Source organism: Astyanax mexicanus, chromosome 1, assembly GCF_023375975.1.
Source record: "Astyanax mexicanus isolate ESR-SI-001 chromosome 1, AstMex3_surface, whole genome shotgun sequence".
Classification (NCBI taxonomy): domain Eukaryota; kingdom Metazoa; phylum Chordata; class Actinopteri; order Characiformes; family Acestrorhamphidae; genus Astyanax; species Astyanax mexicanus.
The window spans coordinates 7077683-7101124 of record NC_064408.1 but is presented as its reverse complement, the minus strand read 5'-3'; the positions used below and the strand labels follow the sequence as shown (position 1 = coordinate 7101124).

Sequence of the window (23442 nt, the reverse complement as noted above, 5' to 3'; positions counted from 1 at the left end):
AAAAGACAGAGCAAGCCAAAAAACTGAGAGAAAGAGTCAAAGAAAGAAATATTGAGAGACAGGGAGAGTGAGAGAGAGAGAGAGAAATAAAGAGAGAGAAGGAGAGAGAGAGGTAGAAAAGACAGAATGATGCTGTTAAAGAAGAGATAAGAAAAAGAGGAGAAAACAAAGCAGATTTTCTTAGGGTTAACCCAAAAAATACGGAGAAATCTGGAACATAAAAGACAGAAGAAAGTGAGAGAGGGACAGAAAGACAAAAATATGTAAAAAGTGATAGAGAAAGAGAGAGAGAAAGTGGGAAAAGAAAGAGCAAGAGTCAAAGAAAGAAAGAGTGGGAGACAGAAAGAGAGAGGGAGAGTGAGACAGAGAGAGAGAGAGACAGAGAGACAGAGAAAGAGAGACAGAGAGAGAGATAGGAAAGACAGAATGATACTGTTAAAGAAGAGATAAGAAAAAGAGGAGAAAAAAAAGCAGATTTTCCTAAGATTAACCCAAAGAAAGATGGAGTAAGCTGAAACGTAAAAGAAGGTCAAAGACAGAAGAACGTGAGAGAGGGACAGAAAGACAAAAAGATGTAAAAAGTGATAGAGCAAGAGAGAGAGAAAAAGAGAAAGTGGGAAAAGAGGAGGAAAAAAACAGATGTCAAAGAGTAAGCAAAAGAAAGATGGAGAAAGCTGCAATGTAAAATCAAAGACAAAGTCAAAGATAGAAGAATATAAGAGAGGAAGAGAAAGATAAAAAAAATATGTAATAGTGTGATAGAACAAGAGGGTGAGAGATCAAGAGAGAGAACAAGAGAGAGAGAGGAAGAGCTACAGAGGAGAAAGTGGGGAAAAAAGAAAAGAAGTTGTGAAAAGAAGTTGTGAAAAGAAAATAACGTGAAAGTGAAAGAGCAAGCCAAGGGACACTGAGAGAAAGAGTCAAAAAAGAGTGAGAGAGAAAGAAAGAGACAGGGAGAAAGAATGTAAAAGAAAGGTAAGAAAGACAGAATTATGCTGTTAGAGAGTATATAAGAAAAGGGGGAAAGAAAAGATGGAGAAAGCTGGAATGTAAAAGAAAGTCAAAGACAAAAAAGTGTGAGAGGTAGAGAAAGACAGAAAGATATAAAAAGCGATAGAGCATGAGAGAGTGACAGAGCAAGAGAGAGGGTGCGTGTGCAAGAGGGAAAATAAAAGTAAGAGTCAAAGAAAGAATGATGAAGATGAGATAAGAGAAAAAGAAAAAGAGTCAAAGAACAAAAGAGTGAGAAAGACAAAAAGAAATAGCAAGAGAGCAGATCAAGAAATAAAGAGAAAAGAAGGTGAGAAAAAAATATTAAAAGAGAAATTAAGAGAGAAATTAAGAGAGAAATCAAGGAAGAAAAGGATGACAATAGGAGGCAGAGCAAGTGAGAGAGAGAAAGAGAGAGAGTGGACGTAATGCAGGGAAGATAAAGTGAAGAAAGATTGAGAGAGCGACGGAAGGATGGAGAGAATGTGAGCGTGAGTAGTGGGCAAGCCGGGGGAGGAAAAATAAAGAGTGAAAGAGCAAAAGAAAGAGAGAGAGAGAGCATGAGAAAAAGAGACAGGAATGGACAGATGGAGATGGAGGCAGAAGGAAGATGAAGACTGAGTGAAAGATTTCTTCGGGAAACAACAGCAGCATCTGGAAAAGCCATCTCTCTCTCTCTCTCTCTTTTTCTCTCTCTCTTTCTCTGTCTGTCTGTCTCTCTCTCTCTCTTTCCCTCTACTCTAAATAAAGTCGATAGATTGTGATCTAACAAATTAATCAGATCCTGTTTCTCTGGTTCTCTTTTTCTTCTTCTTTTTCTTTCTGCATTCGTCTTGTTCTTTTTTTTGCAGAATCCCAGACTTGTGTTTGGAATTTCTCCACATATCAGATTTACAGTGTAACCCAGCATGCTCTCTGAGGGTACTTTTGGGTAGTGCACCTCTTGGTGAAAGACTATTGACTGCTAGACATGCCTCTACCATAGACTCAAAGACGTTTAGACCAGTTGACAGACTTTGAGAAGGACAAATCATTGGACTGAGATAAGAAAGATGGACATTTTGTCGAATTGTGTACCATCCAGATCATCTATCAGCATCTGTCAGCCAGCCGCCATTGCCTTTGTTTGCAGTGACATCAAGAAATGAGAAACCTCGACTTCTATAGACTGAAACTATAGATTGAAATTTGTATTATCTTTAGCACTTAATCCAGGTTCTGTTAGGAATCTGACAACGGTCTGTGATTGGCAGTGCTTCATCACTGGTCACCAGCAGAAAAGCTGGGCAACAGGGGGAAAAAATAAGAGGAGTTGGGTCCCGAAACTCAAATTCCCAGAATCCCCAGCGGTGATCAGTGGCAACCAGCCGCACCTGTGCAGCACTCTATATAAACCCCAGTCAAACCACTCATTCCCTGTAGCACCCTTGTAGAGGGGTGACCGGTAACAGAGGGTGTAAGAAAAGAAAAGAAAAGATCTCAAAAGAAGCAAAGAGATTTGAAAAGGAAGCCATTTCGTCTGTACATGCCATTTTCTGGCGTTTCCTTTCTTCTTTTTCCCGCCCTTTTTTTCGCATCTCTTCAGGGTTTTGTTTTCCACCTTTTTTCCAGTCCCCTCTGTGGAGACCCAAACCAAAAACTTCCACAAGCATACCTTTTTCAATATAAACACTGTTAAAACATAATTACAAAGAGTAAACATATATAATTAAAAATTAATAAGAGATAATAGATCACTTAAAAATGACAAGTTTCTTTGATTCAACCAAATTGAAAACCTCTGGAATATAATCAAGAGGAAGATGGATGATCACAAGCCATCAAACCAAACTGAACTGCTTGAATTTTTGCACCAGGAGCGGCATAAAGTTATCCAAAAGCAGTGTGTAAGACTGGTGGAGGAGAACATGCCGAGATGCATGAAAACTGTGATTAATTCCACCAAATATTATTTCTGAACTCTTAAAACTGAATTCTTGATTATGAACTTGTTTCTCAATAAATTACCTCAAATGATTTGAGTAGACTGAATAACTTTTTAGGGTTTACAGTGTAGGTGGTAATGCCTTCTATGAAGAATTCTGGGTATAAATTAACTAATTCATGTTGCCTTGCTGTTGTTAGTGTGGCTGGTGTTCAGCCTCACTCACAAGATAACACCTCACAATGTATAAAGGTCTGGGTGATCAAATGGGAGTTTTGGGAGATGTAATCTGAAGCACTTTTCTAACATGTACAAAACATGCCAATAGTGTTATTTTTTTTTTTTACTAAAAATAAATTAAATGTTTATATGTATAATACATGTATACACGTTATGTACCCCTTTGACCCAGCCTACAACAATACTGATTTGGCAGTGAGGACACACTAGTTTGCCTTTTTCTTTCTTTTCTCTCTTCTTGGAGTAATGGAGTGGAGAAAAGTGAGGGATCACACCAGAAAGGCATTGTTTCTGAAAGCACCTACTGCTGTCTACTGGCAGTTGAATTCCTCGCCTTCCCCTCCCAGCCCCTTTTTCTTCCTTTTTTCCCACTCTGCATGTCAACGGGTTCAAACTCCTGTTCCCGCCTCATACTGATGGAGTGCAGAGGGATTTTGGTTGGACATTTATGTCTAGAGTTGTGTCCAGTAGAAACATCCCTGCTCAAAAACAAAATCAGACTGGCCAGTTTAAGCTGATCTAGATGGCTAAGATAGAGGTGGACAGGTTAGTTCTTGGCCAGCATAGGGTTGGTTATTGATATAATTTGATGGTTTAGCTTGGTCTACCAGCATGACCAACCTTGGCAAGCTAGTTGGTCAGTCTGATTTTTATGTTAATTGACCAACATGACCACTGTGGTCATGCTTATTGCCTACTGACCACCTTGGAGAAGCAGTTTTACCAATTTGACCATGCTTTCCCACAAGTATGACCAATATTGACCAATCTATGACCATGTTTCCCCAACAGTATGGCTAGTCTGACCATGCTAGTCAACCAGTATGCACAATGTTATCATGGCGACCCAACAACATGACCAATCTGATCATGCTGGCCCATCATTATGACCAGTTGTGGTCATGTTGGTCCAGAATTATGACCAGTCTCACCATGCCGACCCATCATTATGACTAATTTGGTCATGTTAGTCCAGAATTATGACCAATGTCACCATACTGGCCCAATATTATGACCAATTTGATTATGTTGGTTCAGAGTTAATACCAATCTCACCATGCTTTCCCATCATTATGACCAATCTGATCATGTTGGTCCATAATTATGACCAGTCTCACCATACTGGCCCATCATTATGACCAATCTGATCATGTTGGTCCATAATTTTGACCAGTCTCAACACGGTGGCCAATCAATGAGATCAGTTTAACCATGCTGTCCCATCAAAGAGACCAATCTGACCATGCTGTCCTATTAATGAGACCAATTTAATTATGCTGTCTTATCAGTGAGACCAATCTGACCAAGCTGTCTCATCAGTAAGTCCTTTAAAACCACCTGTTTCATTTCATTAATGTTTGTTATAAATTCATGCATGGCTTGTTTTCCAGCCAATGGTAATGAGGAGTTTCCTGTTACTTTTGCCCATGTATAGTTTATAACCTTGTACTTTATCTCATTCTCTCTCCTTCTATCTCACTTTTATTTGCTCTCACCTGCAGATGAGCCCAGCATGTGCTACTACTATGATGGTGATGGGGTGTGCGAGGACTTTGAACGAGAGACCAGTGTGAAGGACTGTGGGCTCTACACCCCTAGTGGGTTCCTGGACCAATGGGCCACTTCAGTGGAGGCATCTCATGAAGAAAGGCTGTACTGCCCTGCCGATGTAGCTGCCGGATACCCCGCCATCACTAAGGTAAGCAAATTTTCATGCTCCATCTCCATAAAGCAAAATATGCAATGGTAGGTATGGTAGTCTTTGCTGAAATCACCAGAGAGCAGTCAAAGTTAAGGGTCTTTCTCAGGGGCCCAACTGTGGCAACTTGTCAAACCTGGGTATCAACCCCACAACCCTGTCTTCAGAAACTCAATGCTGTGTCCTGCATCCATGCATGCATTACCGTGGAAAGTTTTTGGAGTTGCCCAGGATGCAAGGGGTTTTAGGGTCTTCATCTAGGGCCCAACATTGGGAGCTTGTTGAGTACAGGTATTGAACCCACAACCTTGTCAATCAATGTTAAACCAGCACTACTCCAGGAAGTGGTGTTCTTTGAACAGCAATCAAACTCTAGCCAATAGACAGAGTAGACTCGGTTCTGATACATCAGCTCACAGATGCCTTGTACTGATTGACATCACCCTAGTAATGATTGGGGAAAGAGCGCCATCTACTGTACCCACCCAGAGAGACCAATCTGACCATGCTGTCCTATTATTAAGACCAATTTAATTATGCTGTCATATCAGTGAGACCAATCTGACCAAGCTGTCTCATCAGTAAGCCCTTTATAACCACCTGTTTCATTTCATTAATGTTTGTTATAAAGTCAGACTGCATAGTCATGAAGGTCATGCTGGTCAACCACTCTGGTCATGGTGGTCATGCCTAAGTGGTACAGCGGGAGATTGCCACGATAATCGGGAGATTGCTGGCTCGAATCCCGGTCATGCAGTTCACCATCAGCTGCCGGAGCCCTGAGAGAGCACAATTGGCCTTGCTCTCTCTGGGTGGGTTGATGGCGCTCTTTCCCCTCATCTGGCATCTGTGAGCTGATGTATCAGAACCAAGTCGCTGTGCTTTCCTACCCTCTATGTTTTTAGGCATCACCAGTGATATACTGGGATATACAGCTGAGTAGCAATGGGTGGGTGGGACAATCTATATCATATGAGTGAAGTCCTGGTTCTTAGAGACACTAGGTAAACCCACTCCCAGACTGGTCTAACTTTCCGTATAGTTCCTTATAAATGTATTATCATATTATAACTTTTTTAGGGTTTTGCACCACCCTAAAATCTCATAGCAAGGAATGTGACTTTATTATATCATCCTTTCTTTGCTTTTATGACTTAATATCTGTTTCATTAGCTCCTCCTCGTGGCAGACAGATTCTTAGCCTTTCTGTCTGTGCATGGATAACAGGGGTGTCTTTTTTATTTGAGAAACTTCAGGCCTAGGATGAATACACGCTTTCTTTCGGCGCTTGTAAGCCTGGAAATAACATCTTCCAAAGGGAAGAGGACACTAAAAGTGTCCCTCACTGGAAATTACACACCGATCCTGGTGTCAGACAGCCCTCGCGCACTCGTGTCCTGGCCGTGTTCCAGCCACAAGCCAGTTGCAGTCGCTCCGAGACTCGGGGGTGCCTGGAGAGATACGCTCGGCTAGGAAAATCAAAGCCACGGAGGAGAGAGACAGATGAGAGCATCTGAAGCCACATGATATAGGAGATACAACACATCTGCCTCGTAAGCACTGGGCGGATAAAATGACGGCAGTTTATTTTACGTTAACTGCTTCGGGAACACCGAGCTCACAGTCCTCTTCATTCTTGTCAGCGGTGGCCTCTTAAAATATCTCCTCTGCTTGGAAGGTGATGCTATTAGATGGTTGATATGTAGTGCAGACAGTACTTTCTTTATTTAGTTTTATCCAGAACTTTCTTTATGTCATGTTTTATGTTGTTTAACCCTTGGTCATTTTAGTGTGGGAGGTTTCATGGCTAAATTGGAGCAGCCTGGTGTTCAATCTTCATTAATTGCACATTATTGCACCAGTAAGAGCAGAGTGTGAAGGTTCAGTTTGCAGGGTAAGAGCACAGTTTTACTCAAAATATTGCAATGCACACAACATTATGGGTGACATACCAGAGTTCAAAAGAGGACAAATTGTTGGTGCACGTCTTGCTGGCGCATCTGTGACCGAGACAGCAAGTCTTTGTGATGCATCAAGAACCACGGTATCCAGGGTAATGTCAGCATAACACCAGAAGGACCAACCACATCCAACAGGATTAACTGTGGACGCTGTAAGAGGAAGCTGTCTGAAAGGGATGTTCGGGTGCTAACCCCGATTGTATCCAAAAAACATAAAACCACGGCTGATCAAATCACGGCAGAATTCAATGTGCTCCTCAACTCTCCTGTTTCCACCAGAACTGTCCGTCACCACAATAAATTAGTTTCAATTTCATTGTCCAACCCCTGTATGTCAACGCACCAACATGATTTATACATTGTGACAAACAGGAAACCCTATTTTTTCTAAAATTAGCACTGACCTTGCAATGAACTGAGGTGTCATATTTCCATATTTTTATGCTTTATTCTTTCATTATAAGCAGCCGATATACAGTAAAGATCCAGTGTACTAAATCACATTCATTAGATAAAAATATCGGCCATATTGGCCCTGAACAAATTACTCAAACTCTTAGCCTGCTATGACTGTCAAGGTCTTAGCAATCTGCATCCTAGAGGCGGGAATATCAAGAAAAAATAAATTAATTATTAAATACGCCTGGTGCTGTTTGCATGTATTCTGTCACACTAATAATCCATATAATTAATATAATGATCATCAAACTCCTTATTCTTTCAACTTATATACACTCTAATCTCACTATTACTGAAAAGAAAAGGCTTGTGTGAATAGATTTTAAGTCTGTACATTTAAAAATAAGTATAAAATAAAATAAAAGTAAAATTTTGATCAAACATGATCAATTTCCATTAAGATTTAAAAATTCTAAAAGCATTTCCATCTTAAATGATGACATTGTTTGAGCAGCTCAGTGTCTTCTGATATATATATATATATATATATATATATATATATATATATATATATATATATATATATATATATATATGGGGTTTAAAGGGTTAGCCATCTATCACGATGGTCAATCACCATGCATTTTCCCTGACTCGCTTCCAACAGTCAACTAGTAATGATCATAATTTTTTGGTAACTTTGGTAACACTTTACTTTGCTAGTGGTTGAGTAATTGCCCTTTCAAATTGGGTAGAAAATTGCATAATATTGCAAAGTAGAAAGTACAACAATTGGGGACTCAATTGGCGCTCACTTCTGAGGACCCGAACCACGTCATCATTCCGTCAAGTGGCTTTGAGATGCCATATCTACAGCCTATCACATCAGCTCTAATCAAATCTGAGGCCACATGTGAGGCCGAGATGCCTTTAGAAGTAGCCGTGTGGTAAACACAGCCCTGCCCTCCGCTATCTGGTGCTTTTGATGATTCCGTCAAAGGTACCTGCACACACTGCCATGTCTTCTGCCTGTTTCCGGTTGTTTTCACCGATTGTTGTGTCCCCACCTTCAGAAGGTCTCGGGCAGGGTCCTGTTCCCTGTTCAAAGGCCGTGTTGAGCCAGTTCCCCCGTGGGGATGGAGGTTAGTCGATAGGGATCAGCCCGGATGGAGGAGAGGAGTGGAGGGAGGCGTGTGGAGGGGAAGGACGGTGAACTGTGTCTGTGGAAGATGCCAACGGGCCTGCAGCCATGGCTGCTAGCTATCTGCTGTGAAGAAAACACAGCCTTTTAGGTCAAATGAGAAAATGTTTTATCACAGGGAGAACCGAATGCAAGAACACACAAAAACACATATTTATACACTATACACATTTACCATATTTTTTGCACTAAGGTATTATAAGACGCACTGTCAATGGGAATGTATTTTCTGGTCTATTTTCTTCCATAAGGCGCACTGGATTATAAGGCGCATTATGCAACACTAGTAAGGAACAGGGGTGTCGCCATGTTTTCCTTCTAATTTAGCAGGTCTCTCTGCTGGTTGGTGGTGGGGGGGTTTGGTAAGTAAGTTCAGTACAGTTATGCTAAGTAAGCAATTTTTATTTTTTTTTACCCTTTTGCACCTTGTGTCCATTACAATTGGCAAAATAATGTATTTTCTTATTTTTTCAATTGCTCTTGCTCTTAATTGAGAGCTGTTTTTTTTTGTTCAGAATAAACTATAAATTAGCCAATAAAAAGATTTATAAGCCAATGAAACAATAGCTTAGCCCCGCCCACTGCACTGGAACACTGGAAAAAGAGCCAAAGAGCCAATTCAAAAGATTTGAAATATTTTTTTTACTAATTTGATATGATTTTTTTATGTTAACATAAAATATTTTTTTTTATTTTTTTTACATGTTAACCATGTATTTCCAATCGAATAGACATAAAAACAGTTATTATTATTTCTATTATTATTATTATTTTCACGTTTTAATGATTTTTAATGATTTTGTGTGCATTACAGACAGAAAACAGCGTTATGATTATTAATATTTCTTTTTTTTATCACTGGCACATAATTCAGGTCTAAAAGGGTTAAAAAAAAAAAACAAAAAAAAAATTGCTTTTAAAGTCAAATGAGTGCTGGATGTCGGTCTACACAGATTATTCTCCTGAAAAAACTGTTTATTTAGATGAGTAACGTTGCGATGTGCTTATGTTTATTTACAGTAAGCTTAGATTTCCAGATTTCCACTAAGGCTATGTGCAGCAGCATTAGCATTAGCAGCTAAACATTAGCTGCAGTTAGTGCTAGTAAACGGCTTGTTTTTTGTTGGTAGATGCGCAGATTACAGGCTGATACTTCTTACCTCTGAACTGTGAAAGAGCTAGCGCTTAGCACAGTTAGCTGCTGATGCTAATACTGCTCCAGCCTTGGTGCTGGAGAAACTTCACTGAAACTCATGTATAACGCTGTACTTCAGAGGAGTGGCTTTACTGCTCCTTAATACCTGACTGGTAGAATTAATACATAAGGTATAGTGCAGAAAATTTGATAATTATTTTTAAGTTGAAACCTGTCGCCATCAGACACTTTAAAGCCATTCTGTGTATGTGTGTAAATGTGTGTATGAGTGTGTATATCTGAAGTAGAAAGAACAGGATGTCTTTCTTGCTCTCAGTCTGTGTGGGCTGGACAGAAATGTTCTTGGCCTGGCTTAGCGACAGCAACCCACCGGCACCGTTACCGATTTTTACACGCTCATTGTCTTGACCCGCGCCATTCAAGCTGTTTAACTCGTCCCAACGTCAGCGCTGAAGTTACATCGGCCTCTTTAGAGCGTGTGTGGACCGTGACATTCCTGAAAACTGCTTCCAGAAAATCTGGGAGGCTGGTTTGTTAGGGGGAGTCTGAATCCCAGGGCATGCAGCGAGCAGGTTGCGCACTTGGATATGAAAATATACAGAAAGCCACCATGCTCAACTTCCCGAACTGATGCCGACCAAGGCCAAGGCCAAGGTTGATAATCTGTCTATTGTCAATGCCTCCCTGCCTCCCTGCCTTCCTAACAGCAGTTCTTGAGTTTTACGACATCAGCGATGGAGGAATTGAGCCTTTTTTGAGATTTTTTTTTTTTTTGTACATCGCACATGTTTTACACATTCATACAAAGCACTGGGATTTCACAATAGAGACAGTGAGGCTGTGGGGTAAAGAGGCTACAGTGTGTCTGAAAGAAAAGGGCACACAGTGCGTCTTTGTTTTGCGCCAAGTACAACTGACTCAGCATCAAAAAAAAAGTAAAAAAAAGGAGTTTTAGATTGTATCAAATCTATCTGTAACATATCTTTCCCATATAGCCAATCAATATTCCAGTAGTTCTTTCGGTAACAGCTTCATAAACCATTCATAATGCTTTATAACCCTCAACATAAGCCTTTCTAGCTATACATAAATGTTTTATAATCCCAAATTTTATAAAACGTTATAACACCACGGTATAAAGCTTTACAGCACAAAACGATATAATGCATTATAACATATTTACATTTGCTGTTCTTAACATTATTGGCGAGTTCTGTTTCATAAAGCTTAATAGATGTTGAGTTTCTTCACATAAAGTCCACAGCGATGCCTTCCCTCTAACTGGTATATGTTATTAAGAAAACTGTTCTGTAAATGCACATAAAATCTAATGAACACTTATACGTGTTCCTAAAAGTGATGTTATTCCACATTACCATAGGCATATAACAAATTATAAACCTTCAAAAGCGTTTTTCACAGACTTTATAAGCGTTTTCATACAAAAATGTTTATAATCGCAAACATAAAACGTTATAACACCACAGTATAAAGCTTTATACCACAAAACCATATAATGCATTATAACACATTTGCATTTGCTGTTCTTAACATTATTGGTGAGTTCTGTTTCATAAAGCTTAATAGATGTTGAGTTCCTTCACATAATCTTTTATCAAAGTCCACAGCGATGCCTTCCCTCTTACTGCTAGATGTTATTAAGAAAACTGTTCTGTAAATGCACATAACATCTAATGAACACTTATAAGTGTTCCTAAAAGTGATGTTATTCCACATTACCAAAGGCATATAACAAATTATAAACCTTCATAAGCGTTTTTCCCAGACTTTAGGTAAAGTAATGAGTTATTCCACATTACCATAGGCATATAACAAATTATAAACCTTCATAAGTGTTTTTCACAGACTTTAGGTAAAGTAATGAGTTATTCCACATTACCATATGCATATAACAAATTATAAACCTTCATAAGTGTTTTTCACAGACTTTAGGTAAAGTAATGAGTTATTCCACATTACCATAGGCATATAACAAATTATAAACCTTCATAAGCGTTTTTTTCACAGACTTTAGGTAAAGTAATGAGTTATTCCACATTACCATAGACATATAACAAATTATAATAAATAATATAACAAAGTCTGTGAAAAGCTCTTATAAAGCTTTATAATTTGTTATATGCCTTTGGTAATGTGAAATAACTCATCATTTGAGTGGGACCTAAAGTCTGTGAAAAGCGCTTATAAGTGTTCATTAGATGTTATGTGCATTTACACAACGATTTTCATTACAACATATATAGCAGTTAGAGGGAGGGTATCCCTGTGGATCTTGATAAAGCATTATGTGAGTGAACTCAACATCTATTAAGCTTTATGAAACAGGTCTGACCAATAGTGTTAAGAACTGCAAACAGGAATATATTATAATGCATTATATCGCTTTGTGATATAAAGTTTTATACTGTAGTGTTATAACATTTTATGTTTGAGATTACAAACATTTATGTACATGTATAGTTAGAAAGGCTTATGTCAAGTGTTATTAAGCATTATGAATAATATATGAAGCTTTGCGAATGCATTTATAATGCTTTATAGATACCTGATTCATAGAAAGTGTTACTGTTCTTTCCTTTATTTGATATATTCAAAATCCTTTCGTTTTCCCAAAATTGACAGTGCTCTATAAATAAGTTCTACCAGTCAGGTATTAAGGAGCCAGTAAGTAAAGCCAGGAAGAGTTTAAGTAAAGTTTCTCCAGCATTAAGGCTGAAGCAGTATTAGCCACTAACCACAGCGCTAGCTCTTTCACCAGTCAGAGGTTTACAAAGGGTTTATAAATGGTTTACAATGAGTTTATTAATGGTTACTAATTAGGTTGTAAATGCCTTAAAAATCATTAATAATCAGTTATAACACATACGTAGACAGAGCAACAATGACCTGTTGTTTGTCAAATAGTGAACCCACAGCCATCTATATTGTTGCCCTTTCTACATATGTGTTATAACTGATTATTAATGATTTTTAAGGCATTTACAACCTAATAAGTAACCATTAATAAACTCATTGTAAACCATTTATAAGCCATTTATAAAAGTAGTCTTATTTTAAAGTGGTACCAATGTTTTAGGTTATGCTAACTCAAGTTTTCATTCCCTATTACTTAACTTTTTTAAGGCAACCAGTAGTTTCCTCAAATTCTTTAAGCAAATTCAACAAAAAAATTATAGCAAACCAGCTGCCTTAAGAAAGTTAAGTAAACTTAACTTATCCGGTCTTACAGTATAACAAAAATAAAAAAAGTTAAATCAAGTTCCCCTTTAGTTGTAATAACTTGATGTTCTAAGTTATGCTAACTTAAGTTTTCATTACCCATTACTTAACTTAACTTCCTCAATTGTTTTAAGTAAATTCAACTTATCCGGGCTTACAGTGGAGCCGAGGGGGAATCACTATGATCACACTGATGGTGAGTGTCTGTCAGAAACTGTTGGACACACCCAGTATGCAAATAGATTGTGACAGAAGCCAATGGGAAAGAAGCTGTTAATGGAAACAGACTAAACTCAGTTAGTTGGTTCAACTCAAAGATCTCAGTTTGAATAGTACGGTATTTGTGCCCACAAATGTTCAACTAACTCAAAATAGGTGACTATTGTTTAGAAATATCCAATTTTATGTAAAACTTAAGACTTAAAACAGAAAATCATTTGAGTTGAAACAACGTATGGGTTTACAGTGTTGAGTCTCTGTTCCTTTATTGGATATATTCATATTCTATATTCAGATGCACAGTTTGCATTAAATTTAGTATGCAACAATACCAGTGATGATTTCATGAGATTGTAAGATGATTTCCTTTATGATGACCGCTTGTTAGACGTGTTAAATAGCAGGCGCAGCAGTTAAACCGCACTATTCAATAGACATTCAATAGACATTCAATTCAATTCACTGTTCTCTTTCTGTTCTTTTTGTGTTTCTTCCTCTCTTGGCATAGTTAAAGTGCCACTGATGAGTATTCCTCTTGTCGCCGCGATTACCAGCAGTAACCCGACTGCCTCCTTATTAAAAGGCTTTATTGAAGACCTCTCATCTGGGCGAACAAGGGGGAATTTCGGACAGACAAATAGCGCTCTATACTGAGTTCAAAGTCATCGTTTGCCCCAGCAATTTTTTTTTGCGCAGCATTCCATTGGTTTTGGAGAGAGCTGTAAAAAAAAAAAAAAAAAAAAAAAAAAGAATGAGCGAGATCGCAGATTTACAGTAGGCTGCAGAGAGTCAAAGGGCATCTTTCATGGTTATTGATCATTTCCTTCCAAATTCCAGCCCCTCGGCTTTGAAACTAGGCCACAGCTTGAGGTTAAGACGATGGCGCATTATGGCGGATGATGTCGAGGACAGTCGTGTTGACGGAAATAACTCCGCCAGCTTTGGGAGCAGCCGTTGCAAAATAAATCATCCCGAATGAGACTGCGATGCTGACATCTTGATTTATGGCTCGTGTCAAGTCCATGTCAAGGAAACGGCTCAGCCACAGGTTTTGTTTGGACTTTGATTATGCAATGCTGATCATTATCATGATTGTGGAGGTGTGAGATCATGTCTTGGCATTTCTGAAAGTTCTTTACTTAGTCGGGATTCCCGCGTTTATGCTACATTCCAGAATACAACAATGTAAACTAGCCAAACAATTTGTGTCATCTTTTTTTTAGTTTTTTTGTTTTTTAAGCGTCTCTAATTAATATTTCCGTATTGGTTATGTTAACAGTCCTGTTTTTAAGTTAAGTTCTAAGTGTTTATTATCCTTTTTGGTCCCACTTTATAATAAGTGTCCCTAAGTACTATGTAGTTACATGGTAACAATCCATGTAACTACAGTGTAACTACTGATGAAGTACACATTGTTACAGATTAACTACAGAGGTACAGGTTATGTAATTACACATGTGTATTAAGGTTAATTTTGACTTGTGTAATTACACATGTGTACCAGGGTGAGTGTACTTACACAAGGGATAGAGTAAGTGTACTTACACATGTGTAACAATGTGTGTGATAAGTTGAGTATATATTTATCCAACAGCTATTGTCTAGTACGTAATTAGGTCTGATTGAGAACACACACATTGTTACACATGTGTAAGTACACTTGCTCTATTACTTGTGTAAGTACACTCACCCTGGTACACATGTGTACTTACACAAGTCAAAATTAACCTTAATACACATGTGTAGTTACAAAACCTGTACCTCTGTAGTTAATCTGTAACAGTGTGTACTTCATCAGTAGTTACACTGTAGTTACATGGATTGTTTCCGTGTAACTACATGGTACTTAGTGACACTTATTATAAAGTGAGACCTAGTTTTTTAGACTATAAGGTGCATATAAAGTTCTTTAATTTTCCCAAAAGTGGACAGTGCACCTTATAATGTGGTTATAAGCTTTATGTATACATTCTACCAGTCAGTTATTAAAGAGCAGTAAAGCCACTCTGCTAAAGTACAGAGTTATACAGGAGTTTCAGTAAAGTTTCTCCAGCACTAAGGCTGGAGCAGGCAGCAGTATTAGTATACATCTGCTAACTGCAGTGCTAGCTCTTTCGAAGTTCAGAGGTGAGTATATCGGACTGTAGTCTGCACGTTTATTGTGTTGAGAGGAGCTACGTGGGATGAACCAACAGAGAAATCTGTGTAGATTAACATCCAGCACTCGTTTGACTTTGAAAGATTTATTTACTTAAGAAGGGAAACATGGTGACACCCATGCTCACTTTTCTGTAGGCATCCTTTCTAGTGTTGCTTAATGCACCTTTTGTATGAAAATAGACCATAAAATAGATGTTCATTGATAGCATGCCTTATAATACAGTGCACCCTATAGTTTCTTTAAATACTTTACTCAAAAACAACAATGAATAGTCTCCTATTAATAAGCTTAAAAACTTTATATTTTTTGGATTATTGCCTTGGCACTTGTAATTCGAATTATGACATATCATAACTACATAATAGGAGAAGACATAAGACGTTATATCTTCAAACTGTGGTCGCCTATCCATTCAGTGCTGAGCCATTACTAGGATTCAAACCTGTTTTCATCTGCTGCGCGGTCACCCAAAGTCAGCCCTGAGTAAGCGTAACTTACTGTAAACTGTATTGTTGATCTTCCTGAGATAAGTCAGGAAAACCCTTTGAGTCATCAGAGTTTAAAAAGCTCAAAAAGCTTAAAATCTGCTGACTGGTTTGCTTTTACAGTGAGACACGTTAGACACTGTTTACCGCACATACATGCTAAATAGGTACTTTAAGCAGTGTGGGCAGTGTGCCAACTCCTGCTGGAAAATGAAATCTGCACTGACTATAGACTTGATCATAAAACACAGTGGATCAACACCAGCAGATGAAAGACATGACTCTCCAAACCATCACTGATCATCAGTAAATTTTGCATTTTAATTGGAAATCAAGGAACCTGGAGGAAGTCTGGAGGAAGAGGACTTCATGCTTCCCTCTCCTGACAACTTTTATGGAGATGCGGATTTCATTTTCCAGCAGGATTTGGCACACTGCCCACACTGAGTGCCAAAAGTCCCAATTGGTCTTTTTTTTATTCAATGTAAGCCATAATCTTTAACAGTAAAATAAATATGTAAATGCTTAAAACACATCACTTTATGTTTATTACTTATTATCTATATAATATATAAGTTTCACATTCAAATAAATTCATTTTTAGTGATATTTTAAGTTTATGAGATGCAGTAGTATATTGTAAGCTTTTCCAGCTTCTTCGTTTCCTCCAGGAAGGTGAAAGTCATTGGGCAGGAACACAATAAACAGCTTTAATGACATTTTCACATAGTATTCCTTGAGTAATTACGTCCCAAAATTGCTAGTGACACCAAATAATTGAGATGATTTATCTCCTTCCTAAACAGCCCCGTCTCCGGCGCCCACTGGTCCGTGCAGAGCGAGGTTAATCGAGGTAGCCCAACATCCTACACCTGCTGGAGCTGGAGGAGGAGGAGGACGTGCAGTCCTACCGTGTAATATGTCTTGGGCACTCGAACAGAACATCTAGTTCGCGGAGTCACACTGCTGGGACGGTGCTTTTTATCCAGCGTCGGCCCCGGGGGGAATTTTTCGCCAGCACCTCCTTCAGCGCTCAGGTTAACAACAAGCATGTGTTAGCATAGCGGAGTGCTGGGGCTCAGGCAGGTGATCTCTCTGGAGAACCTCGTACCACAATGAGCGCTGACGCAAGCCCCAGTGCCCCGGAGGCGCTGGAGATCTCTGCATGCTGAGGCTAACGGAGCAATCTCTGCGAGCGCCTGAGCGGCCGCAAGGTCGCATTAGTAACACCCCATTTCACTGCATGGGTCACTTTCCGATAATGGTTTTCAGCTATGTTTTTGAGTGTGTGTGTGGTTGTACCAAATGTCTGTGTGTGTGTGGTAGTGCTGGGCGGTATGGCCAAAAATGCATATCACGGTATTTTTCAAGATTCTGACGGTTTCTGCCTTTTAGGAGAAACAGCCAATCAGCTTGCTGGTTTTGCGGAAGCGCGGTGGGCTAGTAGAGAAGCTGGTTAAAAATACTCGTCTCTGAATCAAAACACACAGATGAAACCCACTGTGTGCTTAATAAATTACAGCCTGTGACAGTCAGTTAGCTTAAATTTAGAATTAGCTAGCTTAGATAGATAGTCAAGGTTTGAGAAAATAAACTTGTATATGTTTAACTTGCTCTGATGTCCCTGATCAGCCAGTAACTATTTCATTTTCAAATTGTTTTTGTTAACTTAGGATTGCAAAACGTACTGTAACCTATAAAAATAAGTTTGCTAACCAGTTAGCTATAAGTATCCTGTGTTATATCAAGTCTAAAGTCAGTGCAGTTTAGTTTTCCCACAAAATCTTACAGCACTTCATGCTTCTTCTCTCTGCTGCTGACAACTTTTATGGAGATGCGGATTTCATTTTCCAGCAGGACTTTGCACACTGCACACACTGAGACCAAAAGTACCAATTGGTCTTACTGTATATAATATTCAAATTTTCTGAGATGCTGATTTTTGTTTTTGTTTTTTTTAATGGCTGTAAGCCGTAATAATCATCAACAATAAAATAAGTAAACGCTATATAGAACGTATACATATAATTTGGAACTGATTTACTGAAATAAAAATAACTTTTCAATTATATTCAATTCTCAAGTCTCAATTTTTTGACATACACCTGCAACTTGACCTTTGAACCGCTCTTGTATTTCTTTACACAAGTAATTACAAAGTATATTCAAGCAGTCATTCTGGTGCATGGGTGGGCTTTGGTCGGCTACCGCCACCGCCGCTTCACACTTTGTTAGTCTGTGTGCACCCTCAAATAGTGAAGTCCGTGCCATGCCTCTCCCGTCTGAGATGAGTGCGGTAGCAGGGAAAAGTGGAATGGTGACTTTGCCATACCACAGAGGCTTCTCCTGTTTCAATTATCATTAAAAGGACCATCTGGTTTTTCCATACGAGACCAGGCTTTAAAAGGCAACCTCCATTTACACGGTTGGTTGTTAACACATCGGGATTTTGGGGAAGCATGGCCAGCGGCTGTGGAAGAACAAGATGCTCTCTGGAAGTCATCGGCCAGCCGCGCTTTTCGCTTTTGTGCCCACAAAAAAAAAACAGCATGGAGGCCAGCTTATTGCATTCTGCACTGTCAGACAAGGGGAAGCCGCAAGTGACGTAACTTTCCCGTCTAAAACTTTGGTCTTAGATCTCATCAACTTTTTGCCACTTAACCCTTAGAACCCTATGGACGGATTTTCCGTCCAAAATCGCATCTTGTGTTCTCAGCTTAATTACTCAGGAATCCCTTCACATAACATAATCCATATACGGTTATTTTTCTAAAATTAATGATGACATCCCAGTGCAGTAAAGCTAAATCTACAAGAAACCCATTGAGAAAAACACCTAAAAAGTGAGATCTCCTTCCCCAACCAATATTATTTACCTTTAGTGCTTCAAACATATTTATATGATGTTTCAAACCAAATAATATCAGTAAATAAAGACTCAAAAGTGTCCAAAGAAAAAGTGTGAAACTACCTGCTTTACTCAAACTAAAGCTAGGTATGGTGTGCGCACTACTTTATATAGTTTTTATTTTACTTGCACATTTTTACTAAGTAGTAGTTTTTTTTGTGTGTCCTGATCCTCAAAATACTGAAAGGCATAGGCTGCTCTGAGTGTCAGGTTTTTAGTATCTACATGTATCCTAGAGGTGTGATTATTGATTATCAAGATAAATAAATCCGCCTGATGCTGTTTCTCCGTGTATTTTGTCAAAGTAATAATTAATAATCCATGTAATGAACTCAAATCATCAATATTCTTATGTTTTTAACTCCAGTCTAACCATTTTTGAAAAGATGTCTTAGGTGTGAATATATTTAAAGTCTATACATTCAACAATGAGTAAAAAAAAAACATGATCAGTTCCAGGAAAATAGAACAATTCTGCTTCCATTTACATTTTAAATGATTATATTTTTGAGCAGCCGTATGGCTTCTGGAGTAAAAAAAATCAGGGCATGTGTCTGTCTGATATAATTACTGTGTTATAAGACCTGAAATAGAGGAACTGACAAAAGCAGCCTAGGGCTCAAAGGGTTAACTTCACCTTCTTCTCTGCTCGACTTATGCAATGACACGGACTGCTCAGAAAAAAGCCATAGGGCATAGACTGAGCATGTAGATAAGCTTCAGGTTATGGAGTCTTTAGTGGTGAACCAACCAACCACGACGAAGGAGAGCCAAAGCATGCAAGTCTTGAGGTTGAGGCACACTCTGAGCAGTGCAGAGCTTCTTGTGTGTCGTGATGGAGGCTCGAACCTCACTCAGGTCTCCCCACAAATGTCTCACAGATGTTGGGGCTAGCTGGCAAGCACTTTTCCTGTTTGTCCCGGCTTTTGCAGGAAAAACAAATCACAGTTTATCCAATGTGTTCAGGGAAAATAAACAAATTTGCAAGTATATGTCAAACCCCGAATGTCCACTCCCTGGGAGACATCTATTTGTGCAGAGAAAGTGCAGTCAATAGAAAAAAAAAAGCTCCACGGTCCTGAAGATAGAAGATCGACGCCTGGGTGAGATGGTGCTTCACGTTGCCTTTGGATGCGCCCCAGAACATTAGGCAAGCGGCCACGTTTCAGAAGGCTTATGAGGTTGTTTGTCAATGAAATGGGATCAAAAACTCCTCGTATTGTCAGATTTTCAAAAACTCCGTTGGTTCCTTCCCTCCCGCTTCAAATCGCAGCAAAGTAAACAGCCTAATCACACGATGAACGAGGGAACAAGGTTCCCAGTTCCTCAAGGGTCGGATCTGGACTTGCTGGATCTCCAGCAAGACAACCCAAGATACCCTTGATACCTGTTGATGATTTGTTTAGCTTGTGTGGAAGCAAGTGTTGGTGCTTTTTTCGCTCTTCAATCCGAACCTTGCCTCGGTGCCAGCTTTTGCAGCTGTTCCTGAATCAGCAATTCGGAGCAGAAAATCAGGCCCATTCGACTCCTCTGTGAAGATCTCGAACTGTGTGTTCGCGGTTGCTGACCTAGCGCAACCTCCAGCTGCTGTGCTGCTCTGCGGGAGACCCGATACCAAGGCTTATTAAAATATTAAGTCAGTTGTTATGATCTGGATGTGTTGCCTCTTCGATTTCTCTCCTTAACCTCTCTTAAAGCTTAAATCTCTTCTTAAAAGGGATAGATGTGAGAAAACTACTATTGTATTTTAGGGACTGTAAGGCATATCGTATTATAAGGCGCACTACCGATGAATGTCTGTTTTCTGGTCTATTTTCATACATAAGCTACACCGGATTATAAGGCACCTAAGTAAAAAAAAACTGGATGCACTGGATGTTAATCTAGACCATAGACTGTGTATTGCTGGACAGAGCGTCATCTCTCAAAAGTGAAGCCACCACAGGTCGGGCACCCCCTGCTGTTTGGTTTCAGAAAGCTGTGTAACCCCACCCATCCCCATAGGTTTCAATGGCAAAACAGTCAACTTTCAATCACGTTTTTTTCGCAATATACTGAAATTCTACCTCCATTATTTAAATGCAACAGCTAGTATGACCTCTGCTTATATTGTTACATTTTTATATCCCCACAGAATTCGTTTTTTTTAAAACGTTATTCAGCTCCATATAAAAAGGTGTGGTTATTGTAAAAGGGCTGGGTTTCGCCTAGCCGGGGTGGGATCAATGACTGTATGGGCGGGACCATAGACTGTGTGAGCAATAGCTAGCAATAGCTGGTCTCTACTGCACAGACTCGGATTTCAGGATCGCCAACATGGCGGAAGACTTTGGCTTCATTTTCATTGAATGAATGGGAACGGCGACACGGCATCCATCTTTTTTACAGTCTCCGATCTAGACAGATTTCTGTTCTGAAAACATTTTATTTGGATGAGTAAAATCCTTATAGTGAGCTTAGATTTCCAATATTTGCAACAGCACAGTTAGCAGCAGTGTTAGCCGTAGTTTGCAGTGCTTAGCGCTAGTAAAAGCCACCCAACAGTGCTACACTGATGAACCCTGAGTGTTCCAGTAAGCCAGGGCGCTATGAGCTAGTGGTTTGTCCTACGTAGCTCATTTTAACACAGTAAACACAAAGACTACAGTCCAATATACTTGCTTCTGAGCAGTAAAAGAGCTAGCGCTGCAGTTAGCAGCTAATGCTAATGCTGCTTAGTGCTGAAGATACTTTACTGAAACTCCTGTATAATGCTGTAGTTTAGCAGAGTGGCTTTACCTCTCCTTAATACCTGACTGGTAGAATTCTTACATAAGGTTCACTGGATTATAAGGTGCCTAAGTAAGTAAAACTGTAATTTCTTTAAAAAAAAAAAATCCTTTCAAAGTCAAACAAGTGCGGGATGTTAATCTGCGCAGATTTCTTTCCTGAAAACTGATTATTTGGTTGATTTTAAAGCATTTATTTATTTACAGCAAGCTTAGATCTACAATATTTTCAACAGCACCATTAGCAGAAGTACTTGCTGGGGTTTGCAGTGTTTAGCGCTAGTAAATGCCACCTGACAGCGCTACACTGAGGACCCCTAAGTGTTCAGGTAAGCCAGGATGCTATTAGCTAGCGGTTGGTCCCACATAGCTTGTTTTAACCCTTTCAGATCCTGCATCCATTACAATGGACAGCATATGTTTTTTTCCAAGTTTTCTTTCACCTAATGCTAATTAAAGCATATAGTCCATCAGAATAAAACATTAACCAGCCAATGAAAAAAATACAGTAGCTTTAGGGCATGAAAGCACTAGAGCCAATGAGGCAAAGTGAGAACTAATTTTATGTTTATGTTTGTATTTTAGACTCTTTTCGTGTTAATGTTACTGTTTATGCATGATTTGTACAGTAAAAAGGTCAATATCAAATCTAAAATTAAAATGTAAAACACAGGCATCCAATGCAATTAAGTATGTTAGTTTATTGGATTTAATGTTTATACAGTTTTCTCTTTAGACTAGTAGTTCTTTTGTGTGTTTTGCAAACAGAAAACAACATTCTTATACATTTTTCTCCCTGTAACATAATTCAGGTCTGAAAGGGTTAACACTGTAAACTGTACACATGCAGACTATAGTTCAATGTACTCCACTCTGAGCAGCGGAAGAGCTAGTGCTGTGGTTAGCGGCTAATGCTAATGCTGCTGCACCCAGCCTTAGTGCTGGAGAAACTTGAACACTAAAAACTCACCTTTATAACTCTGTACTTCAGCAGAGTGGCTCTACAGCTCCTTAATACCTGATTGGTAGAATTCATACATTTAGGTTATAAGGCGCACTGTCGATTATTGGCAAAAAATTCATTCAGTGTTTAAAGTCTTTGGAAAAATGGTCGACGCTAGTTTTGTGATTCATATTTATTGTCTTTTCTTAGTTCAATAAATACATTAAAAAAATGTAAATGTTTCAAATATTTCAGCTTCAATGTATGTTTTATTATGACTGTTTGATTGACATAAAACATATGTAATATCAATATTATACACATATTTGTGTGTGGTAATAATGTTGAGGCCAGTATTACATTCAGTTTTATAATCTTTCTCTAAATGTCCCTTTACTTTAGGCCCTGACTCAAAAACACAATACTTATAGTCCTTTTATAATACTAATAAAACACTTATAAAAATGTCAGAACCACATACCACTTTAAAATAATACTACCTTTATAAACGGTTTATAAATGGTTTACAATTAGTTTATTAATGGTTGCTAATTAGGTTGTAAATGCCGTTAAAATCATTAATAATCAGATATAACATGTATGTAGAAAGGGTAACAATGACCTGTTGTTTGCCAAATAGTGAACCCACAGCCATCTGTATTGTTGCCCTTTTTATGTATGTGTTATAACTAATTATTAATGATTTTTTAAGGCATTTACAACCTAATTAGTAACCATTAATAAACTAATTGTTAACCATTTATAAACCATTTATAAAGGTAGTCTTATTTTAAAGTGGTACCCATTTTTCTAGTAAACATAAACAAATGGGCAAGAAAATTGGCCATATTTGCCAACATATTTAATGATCAGCACTTTTTTTTTGAGGTTTAAATTGCTGGGATGTTGCATATTGACCCAGAGAATAAAAGGTGTTACTAAATTGGATGATAGCAGGAGGGTTAAGTGCACCTTTATAGTGCAAAACGGTACAGTACTTGCTGGTTTATTTACAGAAGCATGGCTGAAACTTTTTTTTTGCTTGAAGCCAGAAGCTCTGGTCAGTTTGGTCAGTTGGTTTAATTAAGGCCAACTTAAAAACAATTGTTGCAGGTCAAATTAGAGCTAGTATAATAGCATAAGCCACA

At 38.7% G+C, this 23442-nt stretch overlaps 1 protein-coding gene across 1 annotated transcript in view; it reads left to right on the top strand.

Moving 5' to 3' along the window:
- The window catches only part of LOC103040342 (pappalysin-1), a 236254-nt gene that overhangs the window by 111695 nt on the left and 101117 nt on the right, over positions 1-23442 (top strand). The window contains exon 11 of the mRNA XM_049465816.1: positions 4657-4853. Within this exon, the coding sequence (XP_049321773.1) occupies positions 4657-4853 (197 nt within the window). The remainder of the gene's footprint in view (positions 1-4656; positions 4854-23442) is intronic.